This window comes from Mustela putorius, unplaced genomic scaffold (genome assembly GCF_011764305.1).
Source record: "Mustela putorius furo isolate JIRA1106 unplaced genomic scaffold, ASM1176430v1.1 tig00003867_pilon_pilon_pilon, whole genome shotgun sequence".
In the NCBI taxonomy this organism is placed as follows: Eukaryota; Metazoa; Chordata; class Mammalia; order Carnivora; family Mustelidae; genus Mustela; species Mustela putorius.
The window spans coordinates 10,653,123-10,670,649 of record NW_025422019.1 but is presented as its reverse complement, the minus strand read 5'-3'; the positions used below and the strand labels follow the sequence as shown (position 1 = coordinate 10,670,649).

Here is a 17,527-nt window from a genome sequence, read left to right as displayed (position 1 = left end):
CTGCTTAACTTCGGAATCTTCCTCCAGAGGTAAAGATGAAATTTAGGTTTTATTCAATATCCCGAAAAGCCCAGGATACAAAGAGGACACATGAAACTGGAGACTCCCTAAACCCCCTGCTCGTCGTTGTTTCTTCAGCCTCCTCTGCGGAAGCTCGTACTCTCAGGACCCTCCACCGCCCCTAACACACGCCACCGGCGGACACAATGTGAACCTAGGTGGGACCTCCACTCCTCTAGAGGGCGCTGCGCAGAGTCCGGTCGCCGGAAGCATTTCCACCCCGGACTCATTTTTTTTTATCAGTCGGCCGTCTTCCAGGGGGTCCCGTGACCTATTTCCGGTCGTCCGGGGTACGCACGTGCGACCGGGAGGAAGTAACGTCAACCCGGTAGCCAAGTTGTGGCGCCGCAGCGGAGGCGCTTTACCGACAACATGTCCCATCTACCCATGAAACTCCTGCGCAAGAAGATCGAGAAACGGAACCTCAAATTGCGCCAGCGAAACTTAAAGCTTCAGGGTGAGATGCGCGGAGCTTGGGGACTGCGGGAGCCCGCCCCTGCGTCGCGGAGCTGCTCTGCTTCGGAGTCCCTGCATCCCTGAGGTGGCGCGGCCGCTTCCCCCGCGGCACGTGTGTTTGTTGAGAGTGAAAGGCAGCCTGGCGCGGTTTCCAGTCGCTCCTGCTCGGGTGCCGCGCTCCGCGTGCCCCCGGCCCGCTCCTGAGGTTTTCCGAGCCTCAGTGTCTCCGCACAGTCGCAGCAGGAGCAGGCCGCCTGAGTTTTCTCTCCAGGCCTCCCACCGGGCTTCCAGCCAAGCCGGCTTTTCTGTGTCTCCCTTATTCTGTGTCCCTCCGACTTTCAGGTCCCACCTCAGCCCCCACCCAAACCCGCCGGCCCATGTCCAGTCAGACACGTGGAACCGGTCATCTCCACGCGCCGCCTTTTCACCTCTATGTAATGCCGGCATTGCTTCAGACAAGCTCGTTTCACCATCGCCTTCCCCTGCTCAGGTCGGCTCTCTCGATTCCTGGACAATACTGTTTTCAGCTCTAGAAGTGCCTTCTGCACGTGTCCAGCGCGTGCCCTCCCTCTCTTCCCGTTGCTCCTAACTTTAGGTTATGAATTCCTCGAGCGCTTCCAGGTATTTGCATCCTTAATAAAGACTTCGCTGGAAAGGTGCTTACCTGAATGTCCGTTACCTTTCTTACTCCCCTCGTTTGCAGTTCTAAGTTCCTAACAATGAGCCAGAGATCTTGAAGTTACCTTATCCTTTTTGGGGTCATATATAAGGTATCAGTTCCCGAGGGCAATGTTGGAGGCATAATTCTTTTTTTTTGTTTGTTTGTTTGTTTTAAAGATTTTATTTATTTATTTGACAGAGAGAGTTTACGAGTAGGCAGAGAGTCAGGCAGAGAGAGAGAGGAGGAAGCAGGCTCCCCGCGGAGCAGAGAGCCCGATGTGGGGCTCGATCCCAGGACCCTGAGACCATGACCTGAGCCGAAGGCAGTGGCTTAACCCACTGAGCCACCCAGGCACCCTGGAGGCATAATTCTTGACCCTAGTTGGATTCCAGCAGAGATTAGTTGCTTGGGAGGAATCCTGAAGACGAGGGCAGGTTTGTGGGTTTTAGAAATGGTTTTTTGAATTTCCCTTGTATTTTCAGTTCTTACAAATTATATGGCACTACTAACTACATCTTGGTACTTAAAGAGACCATTAAAATTCTAAAAAAATAAAGTGTTTTAAAGTGTTGTTACCTTTTATTATATGTAAGCAGGGAAACTTTTAAAGACATCCTTAGGCGTTTGTATATACATGATAAATACTGGGACCAGTAAGTGAATTTTCAATTCACTGCTGCTTAGGAAAGTTAGATTGAAAGTTTTGAAGTTACAGGAAAAGCACTAGTTGTGTGAATAGATGATAGTCTTTTCTGATATGTCAGCTAGCCATATATTTATCAAATACTTGATACAAAAATGTTTATTTGTAGCTACCGGTGTCTGGCCCCATCCTTTTAAATGTTTAACTTCACTGAAGTTTTGCTGTCCCAGATTCTTAAAGCCGTATGGACAGAGATGTGGCTTTTTGAAGTTAAGAAATCAATATTGCTTTCCCTTTTGCAGCATTTTTCATTAAAGGAAACTTACTTGTCCTGTAGTAGAATGCCATAAATTTAAGTGGGTTTTTTTTTTTTTTAAGATTTTATTTATTTATCAGAGGGGGGGGGCAAGCACAGGCAGACAGAATGGCAGGCAGAGGCAGAGGAGGAAGCAGGCTCCCTGCTGAGCAAGGAGACCGATGTGGGACTTGATCCCAGGACGCTGGGATCATGACCTGAGCCGAAGGCAGCTGCTTAACCAACTGAGCCACCCAGCCGTCCCAATTTAAGTGGTTTTAATAATGTACATGAAAGGGTATTAAAAGCTAAATCATTTCAGTCATGGATACCATGAGGTTTCTTACCTGGGATTCCAAAGTTTTTAAGCAAACCCCTTCTTTGTTCACAGTTTGCGTTCTGTTTTTAAACAGGAGTCTCGGATGTGAGCATATCAGAAACGCAAAATGTGGATATATCTGAAGAACCAGTGGGAAGTGGGAAGGTTAAAAAATCCCTGAAACAGTCTGTGAATGTGGGCTCCTCAGAAGCCCAGAATGGAGAGAGAACCAAAGAAACAGTGGAAACTGTACAAGTTAAAAAAAAAAAAAAGAAATCTACCATAAAAATCAATGGAGAAGCAGCAACACAGCCTCCCAATTCAGAACCGAAAAAGAAGAAAAAGAAAAAGAGAAAAATGGTGGATGATGCTGGGCCTGGTAAGTACTTCAGTTTCCTTGAACTTCAGACATTCAGACAATTTTCAGAGTTTCACCTTCCTTCTAATGTTGTATTCACACAACATGCAAGAGTCACTATACTCACTAACATACCAGAAAATAACCTAGTAGCAAAAAGAAGCAGAGTGCGGACTGGGGGTTTGACATTTTTATTTGTATTAAGATACTGAGAAAGGTCTCATATGCTTTTACACGCTCTAAGGACTGAAGAAAACCTTGAGTTTCAATGAAAGCCTCCTTTGAATTCTAGAAATTTGCTCTTTTTGATAGTTGGCTAGGCTTTTTTTTTTTTTAAGGTTTTATTTATTTATTTGACAGAGATCACAAGTAGGCAGAGAGAGAGGGAGAGGGAAGCAGGCTCCCTGTGGAGCAGAGAGCCCAATGTGGGACTCGATCCCAGGACCCTGAGATCATGACCCGAGCCAAAGGCAGCGGCTTAACCCACTGAGCCATCCAGGCGCCCCTTGGCTAGGCTTTTAAACAGACCATATTATGGCATAGGGTTTTAGGTTTATTAACTGTTTTCAAACAGAATTGTGGCATTACGCTAAAGACATCTGGGCTAATACGTTCCTGTCGTCTCGGGCCTTTATTTCAGTAGACTTTGCATTAATGACTCTTTTTATTTACCCTTTTTTTGTTCCAATTTTCTTTGCCTACTGTAAATTCCTCCTCTTGAAAGGAGACTTAGTAATAATTTGGATGTGCAAAGTATATAAAAATAGCAGGTAACTTCTGTATAAATGGAATGTTAATTTCCAATGAGTAGAATGGCCAGGATGGGGTAGAGGCCACTTGCTTTTGGAAGATGGTTGGATTTGGATAAGCTTACGTGAAAGAGAGGCATTTTATTTGAGATGTAAGCAAGCAGAGATTTCAAGGGAGAATGTAACAGGTGTCAGCAAACTATGCAGCCCTCTACCTACTTTTGGAAATAAAGCTTTATTGGAACACTGCAGTGCACATTTGTTTACTTGGTCTTTATTGTGAAATCCCTGTGTCTTTATTGTGACAATTCCTATAGGCCTGCAAAACCTATAATGTTCACTCTCTGGGTCTTTATAGAAAAAGTTTCTCAACACCTGGGTTAGAATCTCCTGTTCATCTAACTTAGCTGAAATGAGGGTTTCATTTAGAAAGGAGCTTTGCTGCTCATTGGTTGACTGTTTTCTAGAAGGGTGGTAGTCAGGTGCAAGGAAGAGGCCAGTCCTGGGCCACAGAGAGTCCTGAGTTTTGGTTCAAGTCAGTTCTGTTCTAACTCGCATAGTTAGCTACCATGATTTTGTAGGAGCCCAGCATGGTAGTTAACCCATTGATCCCAAGTGGAACATTCAGGAGTGTGATGGGAGGTAAGGCTGGAAGGATAGTGTAGGGCCCTGTTAGGAAAGCTATATGAAATGCCAGGAGGCCTCCCCCCTGCTTCCCCTCACCACTTGGTTTCCAGGAGCTACCAGTGTCCGACGCCTAAGGGAATTGTACTTGCACTGAGGTCTCTTTAGTAACATGAAGAGCCTTCAGGGTTTCTGCTCATCTTTGAACCAAAGCTAGCTTTTTAATGGAAGATTTATGTTTAATGGTACAGTCGGACAACTTAGTGCTTTTTAAGAGTTCAACAAACTATTAATCACAGTCGTTTTTTTCCTCGGTGGAATACACAGAACTTGATGTAATCAGTATACTTAGATGGTTCAACTTTTCAAATATGTCTTGGTCATTCGGGGCACCCGGGTGGCTCAGTCTTTACCGTCTGCCCTCGGCTTAGGTCATGATCCCATAGTCCTGGGATCGAGCCCTGCATTGGGCTCCCTGCTCAGCAGGAAACCTGCTTCTCCCTCTCCCGCTCCCCCTGCTTGTATTCCCTCTCCCACTGTGTCTCTCTCAAATAAATAAAATCTTAAAGTGTATATATATATATATAATCAATCACTCAGGCTGCTAGAATAGACCTGAAAAATGAAGTTTTGTTGGCAAATCTGTATGTCTCCCTGGGTTTTTACATATAATTAAATCTTTAGTCATGAAAAAGACATTCTTAGCATATTAAAACTGGAAGTGTGTTAAGCTTTTGAAAACATGCCTCTTTGCATTACACATCTTTTTGTTTTGTGATTGCATTTGGTATTTTATTTTAACCAAAAAATTGGGGGGGGGGGTGTTTTCCTTTAAAACCAAAGATACCAAAAAAGTGAAAACTGAAGACAAAGGGGACTCTGAAGAAGGGGCCCAAGCTCCTGAAGGAACAGAAAACAGTGTGGAGAAGCCAGATGATCAGGAAGAGGACAATGAAGTGCCCAGCCTACCCCTAGGACTGACAGGTAATTTTACGAAGTTTTCCAGAGAGACCTTAAACATGGCATGCCTTCTGGATTATAGGATTTGAAGTTTCAGTTGTAACTTTTAATTTACCTAGGAAAAGTATTGACAAGAAATATTTTTTATCTAGTTACTGCGGCTTTATCTACATTATATGCCTTAGTTCTTGTCATTTCTCTGTTTTATTTTTTTTCTGCATTTCTGACGCAAAATATTTTGGTTAGCACACAAACAGCTTTTGGGGTCCTCTCTTCCTTTGGTTTGTTGTTTTCTAAAGTTCATTCCATTTTGTAGTAGGAAAATCATTAGCCCAGGAGTTTAATACTGACCCACTTAGTAGTAAGGAAGGATGAAATTCACATTATTGAGGGACTTTTGCCAGGGTGACTTCCTCTGGCCTGTTTCCTCGTAAGGTCAAGAATTTGGCCAAAATAACTTGCCCAAACCAGAAATGTCTAGGAGCTCCTTGAGTTGTTCGGTGTGCATTTTTTATTTGTTAAAATAAAAATTTTACTTAAATTTTTACTTAAATTTATTTGTTTTTAAATTTTAAATAAATTTTTTAAAAATATATTTAAATTTAACTCTAACCCAGGGTTGCTTAATCAAAATTGTAAAGGTTATGGCAGTGGTTCTCAACCAGGGCAGTTCTCCTTCCTTGGAGGGGTGATCACATCATCCCGGTTTATTCAGAACTTGACCAATTTTAGCAGCCAAAGTCCTGTGCATAAACTAGTCACAGGCAAACCATGAAGGTTGACTGCCAACACACTGGGTTGTCAGAACTGGGGGCTGGTACTGTCATTTAGTGGGTGGAGGTCAGGGAGGCTGCAAAACATCCAGTAATGCATGGGACAGCCTCTGACAATGAAGGATTATCCAACCCAAAATGTCAGTAGCACCAAAGTGGACAATAGCTGGCTGACAAGCTGGGCAAGGATGGGGTGGGGGCTCCCCAGGGGATTTTGTTGTCTTCCCCGGTTGAAGAACCATTGCACGCTTGACGTGTGAGTCCAGTCTAATGGAGTGTGGCTATATCTGATCTTCTCGCTTGTCTTTTTGGCGTGAGATTAACAGCTCTTTTGATTGATTTTGCACTTAGTTTCTCTATACTAGATGCTTTCACTTTTTATTAAACATTTTCATTTCTCTCGGCACCACCCCAGTGCATGACATACTCATCTCACACAAGTCCCTGGACTATATCTCCTCTCTGCCCATTACTATTTTTGTTACAGGGTAGGTTCTAGACGCTACACAGCTGTCAGCAGTGGAGAAACTGAAAAGTCAGATTCTTTTTCTTAGTTATTTTATGGGAATGGTGGGGGTTAGTCTTTCTTACTGGAAGAAGCTGTTTTCAGCTTCATTGCCACCCGGTGATGTTTTCAAACAGCAAAACTAATTCATATAGCCGTTGCAGTATTAACTATTAAAGATAAGTTTGCTAATGATAAACTATCTTTTATTTAGGCGCTTTTGAGGATACTTCATTTGCTTCTCTTACTGATCTTGTCAATGAGAACACTCTCAGGGCAATAAAAGAAATGGGTTTTACAAACATGACTGAAATTCAGCATAAAAGTATCAGACCACTTCTGGAAGGCAGGTATGATTAACATTGATGTGTGGGCATTAGTACCTTTTTTTAGGTTTTTTGTTTTTTTAGTTTTTTTTTTTTTTTTTTGTAAGATTTTATTTCTTTATTCGACACAGAGAGAGAGATCACAAGTAGGCAGAGAGGCAGGCAGAGAAAGAGGGGGAAGGAGGCTCCCTGCTGAGCAGAGAGCCTGATGCGGGGCTCGATCCCAGGACCCTGAGATCATGACCTGAGCCGAAGGCAGAGGCTTAACCCACTGAGCCACCCAGGTGCCTTTTTTAGTGCTAGTCATTTAGAAAGAAGATGTTCTGTTGATGTTTGCACTGTGCTTTGGGTTGATAACATCCACGCTTCATTAAAGGCTTTAAGTTACTAATGTTTGAAGAAAAGTGTTCATTTCTGTTTTATAGCATAATTCTTATTTCTGGGTTAGATCTGTAACCTCTGAACGATTTCAGTGATAAAGAAGCTAGGGACTTTGTTTTTCTTATTCACATTCTAGCCTTGATGCCTGGAATGTGATAGTACATAGTAGGTGTTCAGTAAATGCTTGTTGAATAAGTAGACTGAATGTCTCTTTTTCCTTTCCATTGTTAATATTTAGGGATCTTCTAGCAGCTGCAAAAACAGGCAGTGGTAAAACGCTGGCATTTCTCATCCCTGCAGTCGAACTCATTGTCAAGTTAAAGTTCATGCCTAGGAATGGTGAGTCTCTGATCTAGTGGTTTTTGGTGCTATCTCCCTAGAAGGTTATCATAGCTGTTACGGGCTCATGTCAATAACTACAGCTAGGCTTTAGCCTTTTGTCATTTTTTGCCTTTTAGGAACGGGAGTTCTTATCCTCTCACCTACTAGGGAACTGGCCATGCAGACTTTCGGTGTTCTTAAGGAGCTAATGACGTACCATGTTCACACATACGGCTTGATAATGGGTGGCAGCAACAGGTCGGCTGAAGCACAGAAACTCGGTAATGGGATCAACATCATCGTGGCCACCCCAGGCCGCCTCCTAGACCACATGCAGGTAGAGCAACACTGGAGGGGGCTGCCTGTCTTCTTGTCTCGTGTGAAACCTGAACCTGACAGCTAATATGTTTTTCTTTGCCTTTGTCTTGCTAGAATACCCCAGGGTTTATGTATAAAAATCTGCAGTGTCTGGTTATTGACGAGGCTGATCGTATCTTAGATGTTGGGTTTGAAGAGGAATTAAAACAAATTATTAAACTTCTGCCAAGTAAGTAGGCTTAATAGCTGCATGTGGTTTGCCAAGTGGTTGTTGGAAGAGATGAGGGCGGTTCCTCTAGGAAAGCCATTCATCCCCGAATTGTAATCTTGCCAAGCCAAGCAGTAGTGGTAGTCAGCCCTAGAGGTAGTTTGCAGTGCAAGCTCAGCGGGAAGCCTGCTTCTCCCTCTCTCTCTTCCTGCCACTCTTCCTACTTGTGATCTCTCTCTGTGTTAAATAAATAAATAAAACCTTTTTTTAAAAAAAGCTTTAAAAAAAAAATGCAGGAACAGCATAAAACGGAACAGTAACATCACAATCAGAAATAGATACTAAATTCTATCAAATGCTCTTACCATGCCTGTTAAATGATCAGATGTTTGCTTTTTTCATTAAATGTTTCTTTAAATTTTAAATTTGTTAACTCAGTAAATTTTATCAAATAATAATTTTCAAATATTAAACAGCTCTGCATTCCTGAAGTAAACCCCACTTGGTCATGATGCATTATCCTTTTTATATGCCGCATTCACCTTTGCTCAAATTTTTTAGAAATTTTGCATCTGTGCTTAAGAATCATTGTTCGGTTTTGGTATCAGGGTAATGGCTGGCTTCAAAGAATGAGTTGGGAAATAAAAACTCGGCAAATCCTGGAGAGACTGTGCAGAATTATTAATATTTTTTCCTTAAGTATATGATAGAATTCACCAGTGGAAATCTTTGGGGCTGGAGTTTTCTTTATGTGACAATTTTAACTACAGTTTCTGTAATGGATACAAAGCTATTCAGGATTTCTCTTTTTTTTTTTTAAAGATTTTATTTATTTATTTGACAGAGAACACAAGTAGACAGAGAGGCAGGCAGAGAGAGAGAGAGAGAGAGAAGCAGGCTCTGCACTGAGCAGAGAGTCCAATGCGGAGCTCTATCCCAGGACCCCGGGATCATGACCTGGGCCGAAGGCAGAGGCTTTAACCCACTGAGCCACCCAGGTGCCCCTCAGGATTTCTCTTTTATCTCAAGCGAGCTTTAACCATTTATCTCTCAAGGAAATTGTCCGTTTTATCTGTCAGGTTTATAGACGTAAAGTTGTTTGAGATATTCCCATCTTAATATCTGTAGTGATATCACACATCCCATTCTTGCTAGTTCTACTCAGTATTTCTAGCGGTGGCAATGCTAACGAGTCCCTGAAATATTGGGGTTATTTTTATTTGTATCTGTTTCAGCACGCAGGCAAACCATGCTCTTTTCTGCCACACAAACTCGAAAAGTTGAGGACTTGGCAAGGATTTCTTTGAAAAAGGAGCCATTGTATGTTGGTGTTGATGACGATAAAGCTAATGCAACAGTGGATGGTCTTGAGCAGGTACTCTTTGTCAAGATCTTACATTTTCTTTTTTAATATTTTATTTATTTGACACAGAGATGACAAGTAGGCAGAGAGGCAGGAAGAGAGAGAGGAGGAAGCAGGCTCCCGGCTGAGAGCCCGATGCGGGGCTTGATCCCAGGACTCTGGGATCATGACCTGAGCCGAAGGCAGAGGCTTAACCTACTGAGCCACCCAGGTGCCCCAAGATCTTACATTTTCGGATCATCTTCGGTGTGTCCTTGTAATTGTTTGGAGGATCATCCCAAAAGCAGATGGACTGGTGAACTTTTAATTCAAATACAGTGAATTTGGGTATGGGCTCTTGACATCACAAATGTTGAATTCTGAATAATTTGATCAGCTATCTTTATTCTGTCTCTTAGTACTGCTTGCTACATAGGAGACACTAATCACTACCAAGTGTAAATGCAATAAAAAGTGAAAGTGTTTTTTAATGATCTTTTGCTCTAAGCTGCAAGGTGAGTTAGCGGATAGAGAGGCTGGCTTCAGGACATTGCTGTGAAAAATTGGAAATGAGGTAACAGATCCAAACTAGGTGGATTGAGGTAACAGATCCAAACTAGGTGGACTGAAGACAGAACTTTGAGTATTTTGCTGAATAAAATATTTCAAATAATGATCTTGCTTAAAAATTGTGTTCGTTGTATATTTTTAAAAATATATTTACTAGGCTTTGTTACCTTGTTTAAGACAGTGCCTTCAGGCTGTAGTTTTTTGAGATCTTGCTACTAGGGACCTTTTCAAAAATGAAGCGTTGCTATGCTTTAAGGGTTCTAACATGTAGAGATGTTACTTTATTATGGTTGCACAAACTGTGGATAACCAGAAGTCTGTAACCTCAGAAATACAAAAAGTATTTAGTATTTAGTGATTGTACCCAGTAACCGGAGTCAGAAGGGCTACAATTAGTCTTCAGTTTAGAGATGCTTTACTATAATGAACTCAGTAATTTTGCTCTAGGTAAGGCACGTTGGTATATACACACTATTTATCTGAGCTCTCCATTAAATTATATTGGTTCATGAAGCTGAAAGTGTGATTATTTTTATATTTTTATCTGTTCACTTGAACGACTCTAGGGCTATGTTGTTTGTCCCTCGGAAAAGAGATTCCTCCTACTTTTTACATTCCTTAAGAAGAACCGGAAGAAGAAACTGATGGTCTTCTTTTCATCCTGTAAGTCCGTGAAATACCACTATGAGTTGCTGAACTACATCGATTTACCTGTCTTGGCCATTCATGTAAGTGGTCATCATGAGTTTATTAAAAAACAGTTAACACTTATCAAGTATATGGATTGTGGGGTTTTCGGTATCACTCTCTCTAAATATAGAATGATCCTATGTGGAGGGAGTTTTGCTGGGTGTGGGAGGGTGCAGACCACAAAGGGATAAGAGATGCCATTCACCTAGGGAAATGAGATCCAGGGCAGAGAGTGAAATGGAAATGAAGCAGGTTAACAACTCCACAGCTAGGGGGTTGTACATCCAGACCTCCCAGAAATGACCTCAAGTTTCCAGCTCTAATGGATGCTTTGATCTGATTCTAGGGAAGGCAGAAGCAAAATAAGCGTACAACCACATTCTTCCAGTTTTGCAACGCAGATTCAGGGATATTGTTATGTACTGACGTGGCAGCGAGAGGGCTGGATATTCCTGAAGTCGACTGGATTGTTCAGTATGACCCTCCAGATGACCCCAAGGTAACTGGCATCCTTGGGATTTCTCCCTAAGGGCTCTGTGCTAAGGAATGAACTTTCTGGTTTCCCTGAGACACACCGTATTTCATATTCAGAGATTGATCCATATTTATCACTATCCTGTTGTACTGCACGCTGACTGCAGTATTTCTGTGGTAGCTAGGGCTACAGTAGCAAGATCCAAAGGGGGTGTGCCAAGATTTGAGAAGCCTCAGTGCGGCTGAAGTTAGGAATGTCATGTGCTTAGAATGGTCTTTTTTTTTTTTTTTAAAGATTTTATTTATTTATTTGACAGAAATCACAAGTAGATGGAAAGGCAGGCAGAGAGAGAGAGAGAGGGAAGCAGGCTCCCTGCTGAGCAGAGAGCCCGATGCGGGACTCGATCCCAGGACCCTGAGATCATGACCTGAGCCGAAGGCAGCGGCTTAACCCACTGAGCCACCCAGGCGCCCTAGAATGGTCTTTGAAGAGTGGTAGGTGTTAGAAGAAAATAAAATTCACTTCCAGAAAATAGGTAAGATTCTGCAGGATATGTAGTAGAAGAAGTTTTATTAAATATTGTCAACAGTGATATATGATATAAATTGTTAGCACAAAAACATGTTCAAAAAGTAATTTGAAGACAAAGCACACTTAGTAGTCATTAATGTGAATATTTCATCCAGTGGGTATCAGGCCTCGATCATGGCCGTTACCTCTTTGGTCATGGTCCATACAGAAGTAGGGAACATGGCCAGCATGTGTGTGGCGTGGCCCTAGGGGAAGAGCGCTTATCTCATCCAAATGGGCTGACATGCTCTGTCCATTACGGTGCAGGTTCTAGAAAGGCAGGTACCCATGGAAGTTGGTGTATTAATTCAGGTTTTCTCTCTCCAACAAAGGAATATATTCATCGTGTAGGAAGAACAGCCAGAGGCCTAAACGGGAGAGGGCATGCCTTGCTCATTTTACGCCCTGAAGAATTGGGTTTCCTTCGTTACTTGAAGCAATCCAAGGTAAAGATCTTGGTTTGGAAAATTGTAAGCTGGGGGCAGATTCCTGTTGGTAGAAATTGCTTCGGTACCACTGGCCTTACGCACCATTTCTGGATGGGTCTGAGGCGTCGGGAGTTGTTGCAGTGCTCTGGGAACAGTTAGAACAGTTAGATTGGGCCGCGGAGAAAAGATGAGCATCTGGCCTGAAAAGTGAACAGCCCTTGACCCCTCTTGCTCAACAGTGCATCTCGGTGTCCCCAGGTGTTGTCCCTTTCCCTTGCCCTGTGTGGAACCGCTTCCACTCCTTCTAAGCTCCCTCACACCAGGTTGTCTCCACGTGCCCCACTGCTGCAGCCTTGTTTTCATGAGGACTCCATTCACTCCTGCCTCTTCTCCTTCTTCTGTCCCGTAGTCCTTGACCCTCTTTTACTTCCCGTCTCTCCTATTACATCTCAAGTCTCCTACTAAAAAAACAACTTTGACCCTAATCTATTCTCCTTCTCCCTCTACCATGGCTGCTGCTGATTGTCTTTCTTCCTTCTGCTGTTTTGGAAAGTGGCTTTTCTTTCCTCTGTTTACTGTCCCTTTAGCCTGATCCCTGGCCCACCCTCATCTGGCTCTGGCCTCAACTCCATCCACCACACCTGATTTCATTAGACTCCTACCTGACCTCTTTGTTGCTCGATCTTGTGTGCACCTGTCAGGACTTCTCTTGACATTTGCTTCCCCTTTGGCCTCCTTTGGCACAGTCTTACCGGGAGGATTTTCCTCCACCCTGAAAGTGTGTGCAGTTCCCAGAAATGGCCTTGGTGCCCTTGCTCTAGAATGCCCATTTCTGGATCTTCTGAATGCTCCTGGTTTCAGTGAATTGTGCTATGTTGTGGGACGCCATCACTGATCTCCTGTTGTTGGGAGTTCCCACAGCACGAGTGTTCATCCAGCTGAACCCTTACCCCCAACCTGTCTTCTCTGCAAGACTGCAGGCTCTGAGGGCGGGACTTGGACAGCTGTTTTTCTAGCACTTTTCTGAGATCTGGCATTTTTTCCAGTTACCTAATAAGTGATGACTGGTGAGAGATCCTTCCCATAGAGGGTGTGTGGTCATCATGAGCTCTAGTATCACAGACCCTAGTCACAGGGCAGGGTGGCAGTAGGACAGCTCTCCTGACATGGAGGGAGGGACCAGTGGTCCTGACTGGAAGCATCAGGCTGTCTCGTGCTGCATCCGTAGAGAAAAGGGCTTCATTGACTTATGTTCCTGTCTAGTTTCTCGGCTTTCCTTTCAGGAAGGTTCCTCAGCACAGTATATGTGAAGATAGCAGAGGTTAGATAAGACTTTTCCACTGGCTGCAGGAGACCAGAGGAGTGGCTCTCTCTGTCCTGAGGGAGTCCCGCAGGCCTGGCTGTCCTTCTGGTTCTTCATGGGACAGGACGCTTGTCACTGCTGGATCGTTTACAAGTCTGAATATTGATCCATCTTGGTTTACTAATCTTCGTGCTTTTGTTTTCTAGGTTCCATTAAGTGAATTTCAGTTTTCCTGGTCCAAAATTTCTGACATTCAGTCTCAGGTATGTTTGGTATTTTTATTTGCATGGTTTTTGTTTTTTGGAGGTTTTTTATTTAAACATTTGTGAGGAAGAGGGAGTCTCAGTTGGTAATCATTGTCCTCTGACTCTCCCCTTTCATGAACCAGGTTTGGACTGTGATCTTTTAGGGTCCTTGCTATGCTGCTTACCATGTTTCTGTGTTCCCTACCTTGTTCCAGTTCATACCTTATAAGGTATGACATTATTCTTACTGCATCCTAATTTTGCAAATATTACAAAACTTGTAGTAAGTGTATTGGAACAAATTTTTTTTGTTCTAATATATACGAAATCTGCTTTTGTATTTTATTGAAACCAATGTCTCTTTTCGTTTCAGCTTGAAAAATTGATTGAAAAGAACTACTTTCTTCATAAGTCAGCCCAGGAAGCATATAAGTCCTACATTCGAGCATATGATTCCCACTCTCTGAAACAGATCTTCAATGTTAATAACTTAAATTTGCCTCAGGTTGCTCTTTCTTTTGGTTTCAAGGTGCCTCCTTTTGTTGATCTGAGTATCCTTTTCTTTGTTGGCAGGAATTCATCTGGGAACTGAGGGACAGAAGGTTGACAGAAGGTCGACTTGGGCTTAGCACTTGGTTTGGGGTGTGCTTCAACTATCTGGAGCCCTGGGAGTTCATTCTGGTCACTGCTTGTCAGCGCTAGCACAACGTGGGCAGGGGTTAGCTGTCGCGGTGGGGATTGCAGACACAGGACAACCTGGGCTTTAGGCCTTTAGGAACTTGTCAGGCAGACCGGGAAAGCGAAAGAGTTGTGCGTCCGGAGAGAAGCCAGAGAGGTACAGTGGCAGGGCTCGGCTGCTCTGAGGCTTCCCCTTACGAGGTCATGGAGAGCAGCACACCCTGGGGCTAAAGGGAGAAGATGGGGCCTCCGAATGTTTATCGCCTCAGAGCCGTGGAAGGATTTCGTGCAAGGAAGTTGCAAGACTAGCAAAAGACAGAAACACATAAGTGCTACCCAGGGTAAAAGCCAAGGGAACGCCTGCAATTGGTTCTGTTGCAGTTGATCATCTGTACTTGATCTTCGTGTTTCCCAGCGAGGCACAAACAGCAAAAGTGAGGCCTGTGAGCGCTGTGGCGCCAACTCCAAGGGGACGAGACAGGGGTCCCCGTCCTCATTGTAGGTAGTGAGTAAGTGTCTGCTGTGATGCATACTTGCTGAATCGTGAGGAAGAGCAGCAATTCCTTCAGGTGGCTAAGCATTTCTGAATCCACTCCGAACAGAGGTGAAAGTCATTTGACAGGGTGATTTTTATTGTGTTTCTCTAGACTTGCTGATGTACCTCTCAAACTTATAAATCATGGTCTTCAGTTTCATTGTGCATGGAAAACAATACAGCTTTTACATTGGGTTTCAAAGTCCCACCTGCTCACTTTAGTCGGTGATCCCGTGACCACTCCAGACTTCCTGGAAATGGGTCACGTGGGCTTAAGGTCCCGTTTTCCTAGTGTGGGAAGGGGTTGTGGGAGTGGAGCGGTGGGGGTCATGCTGGCTTCTTCTCTGTGTGAGTATTAGATGAGAGCTCATTGTCTTGGTGTTGCTTAATTTCCTTAACCTTCACCTTTAGACGTGAACAGCAATGACGGCAAGCTTAAAAAGAGAGGAGGCGGTGGTGGCTTCGGCTACCAGAAAGCCAAAAAAGTCGAGAAGTCCAAAATCTTCAAACACATTAGCAAGAAGTCCTCTGACAGCCGGCAGTTCTCCCACTGAAGACACACCTTCCTTTTGTCTCGAGTAGCTTTGTCCTGAAATGGATTTTTTTCCCCTTTCTCTAACAAAGGAATTGTAGCTTCAGGATTGGGACTGATGGAACAAGAGTATGAGTTGACGGTTTCAAGCTCCAGGCACTGATACTTCGGGGAGATACCGCTCTTATTTGGGGATGTAAAACAGAGTTCAATTTTTCTAGGTTGTTCAAGAGCAAAACAAGGGATCTTTTGGATTTTGTTGGGCAGCAGAGAATTTTAGATCTTTTGCCTCCGAATTTGTCATTGTTTTGGGGGGCAGGGTATTTTTTATTTTTTTATTTAAAATCAAGTAATTAACATAAAATATATTACTGGTTTCAGAGGTGGAGTTAGGTGATTCATCAGTCTTCTGTATACCCAGTGCTCATTACATCTCGTGCCCTCCTTAATGTGCATTACCCAGTTCAGCCTACCTTCGGAGGCAGTGACCTGGTACACTGGGGTGGTGATGCAGAAAATTATCTCAGTTTTTTTGTTTTTGTTTTTGGGTTTTTTTTGTTGTTTTGGTTGTTTCTTGGACCTTAACCGTAGTTCTTGACCTCCCCTGAAAATGCTACTGTGGCTCGGAAGCATGTTACATTAAAGGTGGCGTTAGGTTTTTGTATACTCCAGATTTTAAAGCGGTGAGCCTTTCCTAATTTTTTTTTTAAGAGCCCACAGTGTAGGTTATTTGTCATTGTTATTTGAATAAAGCACCCTTCGCAGTCCTAACATTTGTTGGAAACAGTGGGAACCTGAGATTTTTGAGCCTCATTTACACCAATATATGTGTAATCATCTGTTATTCTCCCTTTAATAACTTAGCAAATATCTTTTTGCAAAAGGCACATAATGATGATACTGCTCATTCAACTTTGTTCCAAGTGGTTTGGATTTTGTTGAACCCTTCTAACTCTGCAGAGTATTCAGGGAGGCAGAACATTTTTTGAGGAAAAATTGCCCTTTCTAGATCTGTGAAATGGAAAGTAGGTTTATGATGAAATTGGAAATGAACAACGGTCAAAAAGAGCAGCAAAGATGGGGGTTTCATCACATGGGGTTTTTGTTGTAGAACTCTTGACTTCCAGAGTATTTAGTATGTCTTGTTCTATTTCCAGTACATTTTATAACTATAAAATGGTTATTACATTTTGATCAGTTTGAAACCAAAGTTGTTGGCATTGTTTTGCTGTTGTGCTAGTTAATATTCATAGTCTCCTGTTAAGTACAAATACACTGAGAACATCAAATGTGGTGGAAACAGCTTAATACAAATAGCATCCCAGTAATTTTTTTAAAAAAGTGATCCTCTGTGTCTGGGTTCGACCGTTGTCCCCTGGCCGGACCTGACCTCAGATTCAGGCCTTGACTGTTAGACTCGTGGCATTTAAGAATGCTTCACCTAAGACATTTAGTGACTTTTTTTTTTTTTTAAAGAAATAATCATGTCTCAAAAAAACACACAAAAACAAAGGGAAGACTCTTTAATCACAGAGCAAGAATGAAAACTCAGTATTTTCATACATAGCCATCAGAGGTTTTATATACGTACTTTTAAATTTTCTATCAGAAATGAAGTCATCCTTTACTCCCCGCTTGTAACCAGCTTGTTTCATAACATGTTATTTTCCTGTGTCATTAAATAATTACATCCATTTTATATTTCATTTTATGACTGTTTTGTTAACCCCTGCTTGGTCTGTGTAGACCAAGGTTCTAAGTCCCTACTCGTCCCCAAGGGACTCTCCTGTCTCAACCTGTCTCATGCTTCTGTTTGTCCTGCCATGGTTGACATCCAGTAGGAGTAGAAGTCAGTCTGCAGAGATGTTATGAGTTAAGTAGGAAAGATTGTGCTTTCTATAGTAATGGCTCATTCCAGGTCCTTGCAGAGTCAGGAGGTTCTGCTGGCGGCGTGGCCCAGACAAGGGACCTAACAGTTACTCTTGACCAACCTGGCCAGGATTCGGATGTGAGGGAGCCAGTGACTAGAAGCAGAAACAGGGTCAGGGTAGCCTCATATGCAAGGCTCATTTGTACAAGAGGAAGAGATACTTGGGCTTCTATGCTATGAGCACAGCCACTGGTGGTATGCGTTGAGGCCATGAACTGGACAAACAGGATTTAAGTGGCTTCATCCAGGAGGGTTAGGATGCTCTCTGTTGA

At 43.0% G+C, this 17,527-nt stretch overlaps 1 protein-coding gene across 2 annotated transcripts; it reads left to right on the top strand.

The window, feature by feature from the left end:
- Positions 1-338: 338 nt before the first annotated feature.
- DDX18 (DEAD-box helicase 18) lies at positions 339-17,024 on the top strand. Of its 2 annotated transcripts, none has more exons than XR_006602403.1 (14): positions 339-517; positions 2,529-2,813; positions 5,009-5,149; positions 6,618-6,753; positions 7,349-7,449; positions 7,569-7,768; positions 7,864-7,978; positions 9,193-9,332; positions 10,436-10,597; positions 10,906-11,058; positions 11,937-12,050; positions 13,542-13,598; positions 13,724-13,810; positions 13,954-14,085. XR_006602403.1 is itself a non-coding variant. In XM_004759744.3 (14 exons), the coding sequence occupies exons 1-14, from the start codon at positions 433-435 to the stop codon at positions 15,345-15,347; spliced, it is 2,010 nt and encodes a 669-aa protein (XP_004759801.2). In that variant the 5' UTR covers positions 340-432; the 3' UTR covers positions 15,348-17,024. The 2 variants fall into 2 exon arrangements, 1 of the variants encoding a protein (XP_004759801.2); XM_004759744.3 differs by lacking the exon at positions 13,724-13,810 and adding an exon at positions 15,205-17,024 and having other exon boundaries at positions 340-517; positions 13,954-14,131.
- The last annotated feature ends 503 nt before the right edge of the window (positions 17,025-17,527 follow it).

What these genes read in the sequence shown, in the direction of transcription:
- DDX18 (XM_004759744.3), top strand. Translation starts at nt 433, where the DNA reads ATGTCCCATCTACCCATGAAACTCCTGCGCAAGAAGATCGAGAAACGG. An exon ending in CCTACCCCTAGGACTGACAG is followed by an intron (nt 5,150 to 6,617) that starts GTAATTTTACGA and finishes TCTTTTATTTAG; the next exon opens with GCGCTTTTGAGGATACTTCA. An exon ending in CAGTGGATGGTCTTGAGCAG is followed by an intron (nt 9,333 to 10,435) that starts GTACTCTTTGTC and finishes GAACGACTCTAG; the next exon opens with GGCTATGTTGTTTGTCCCTC.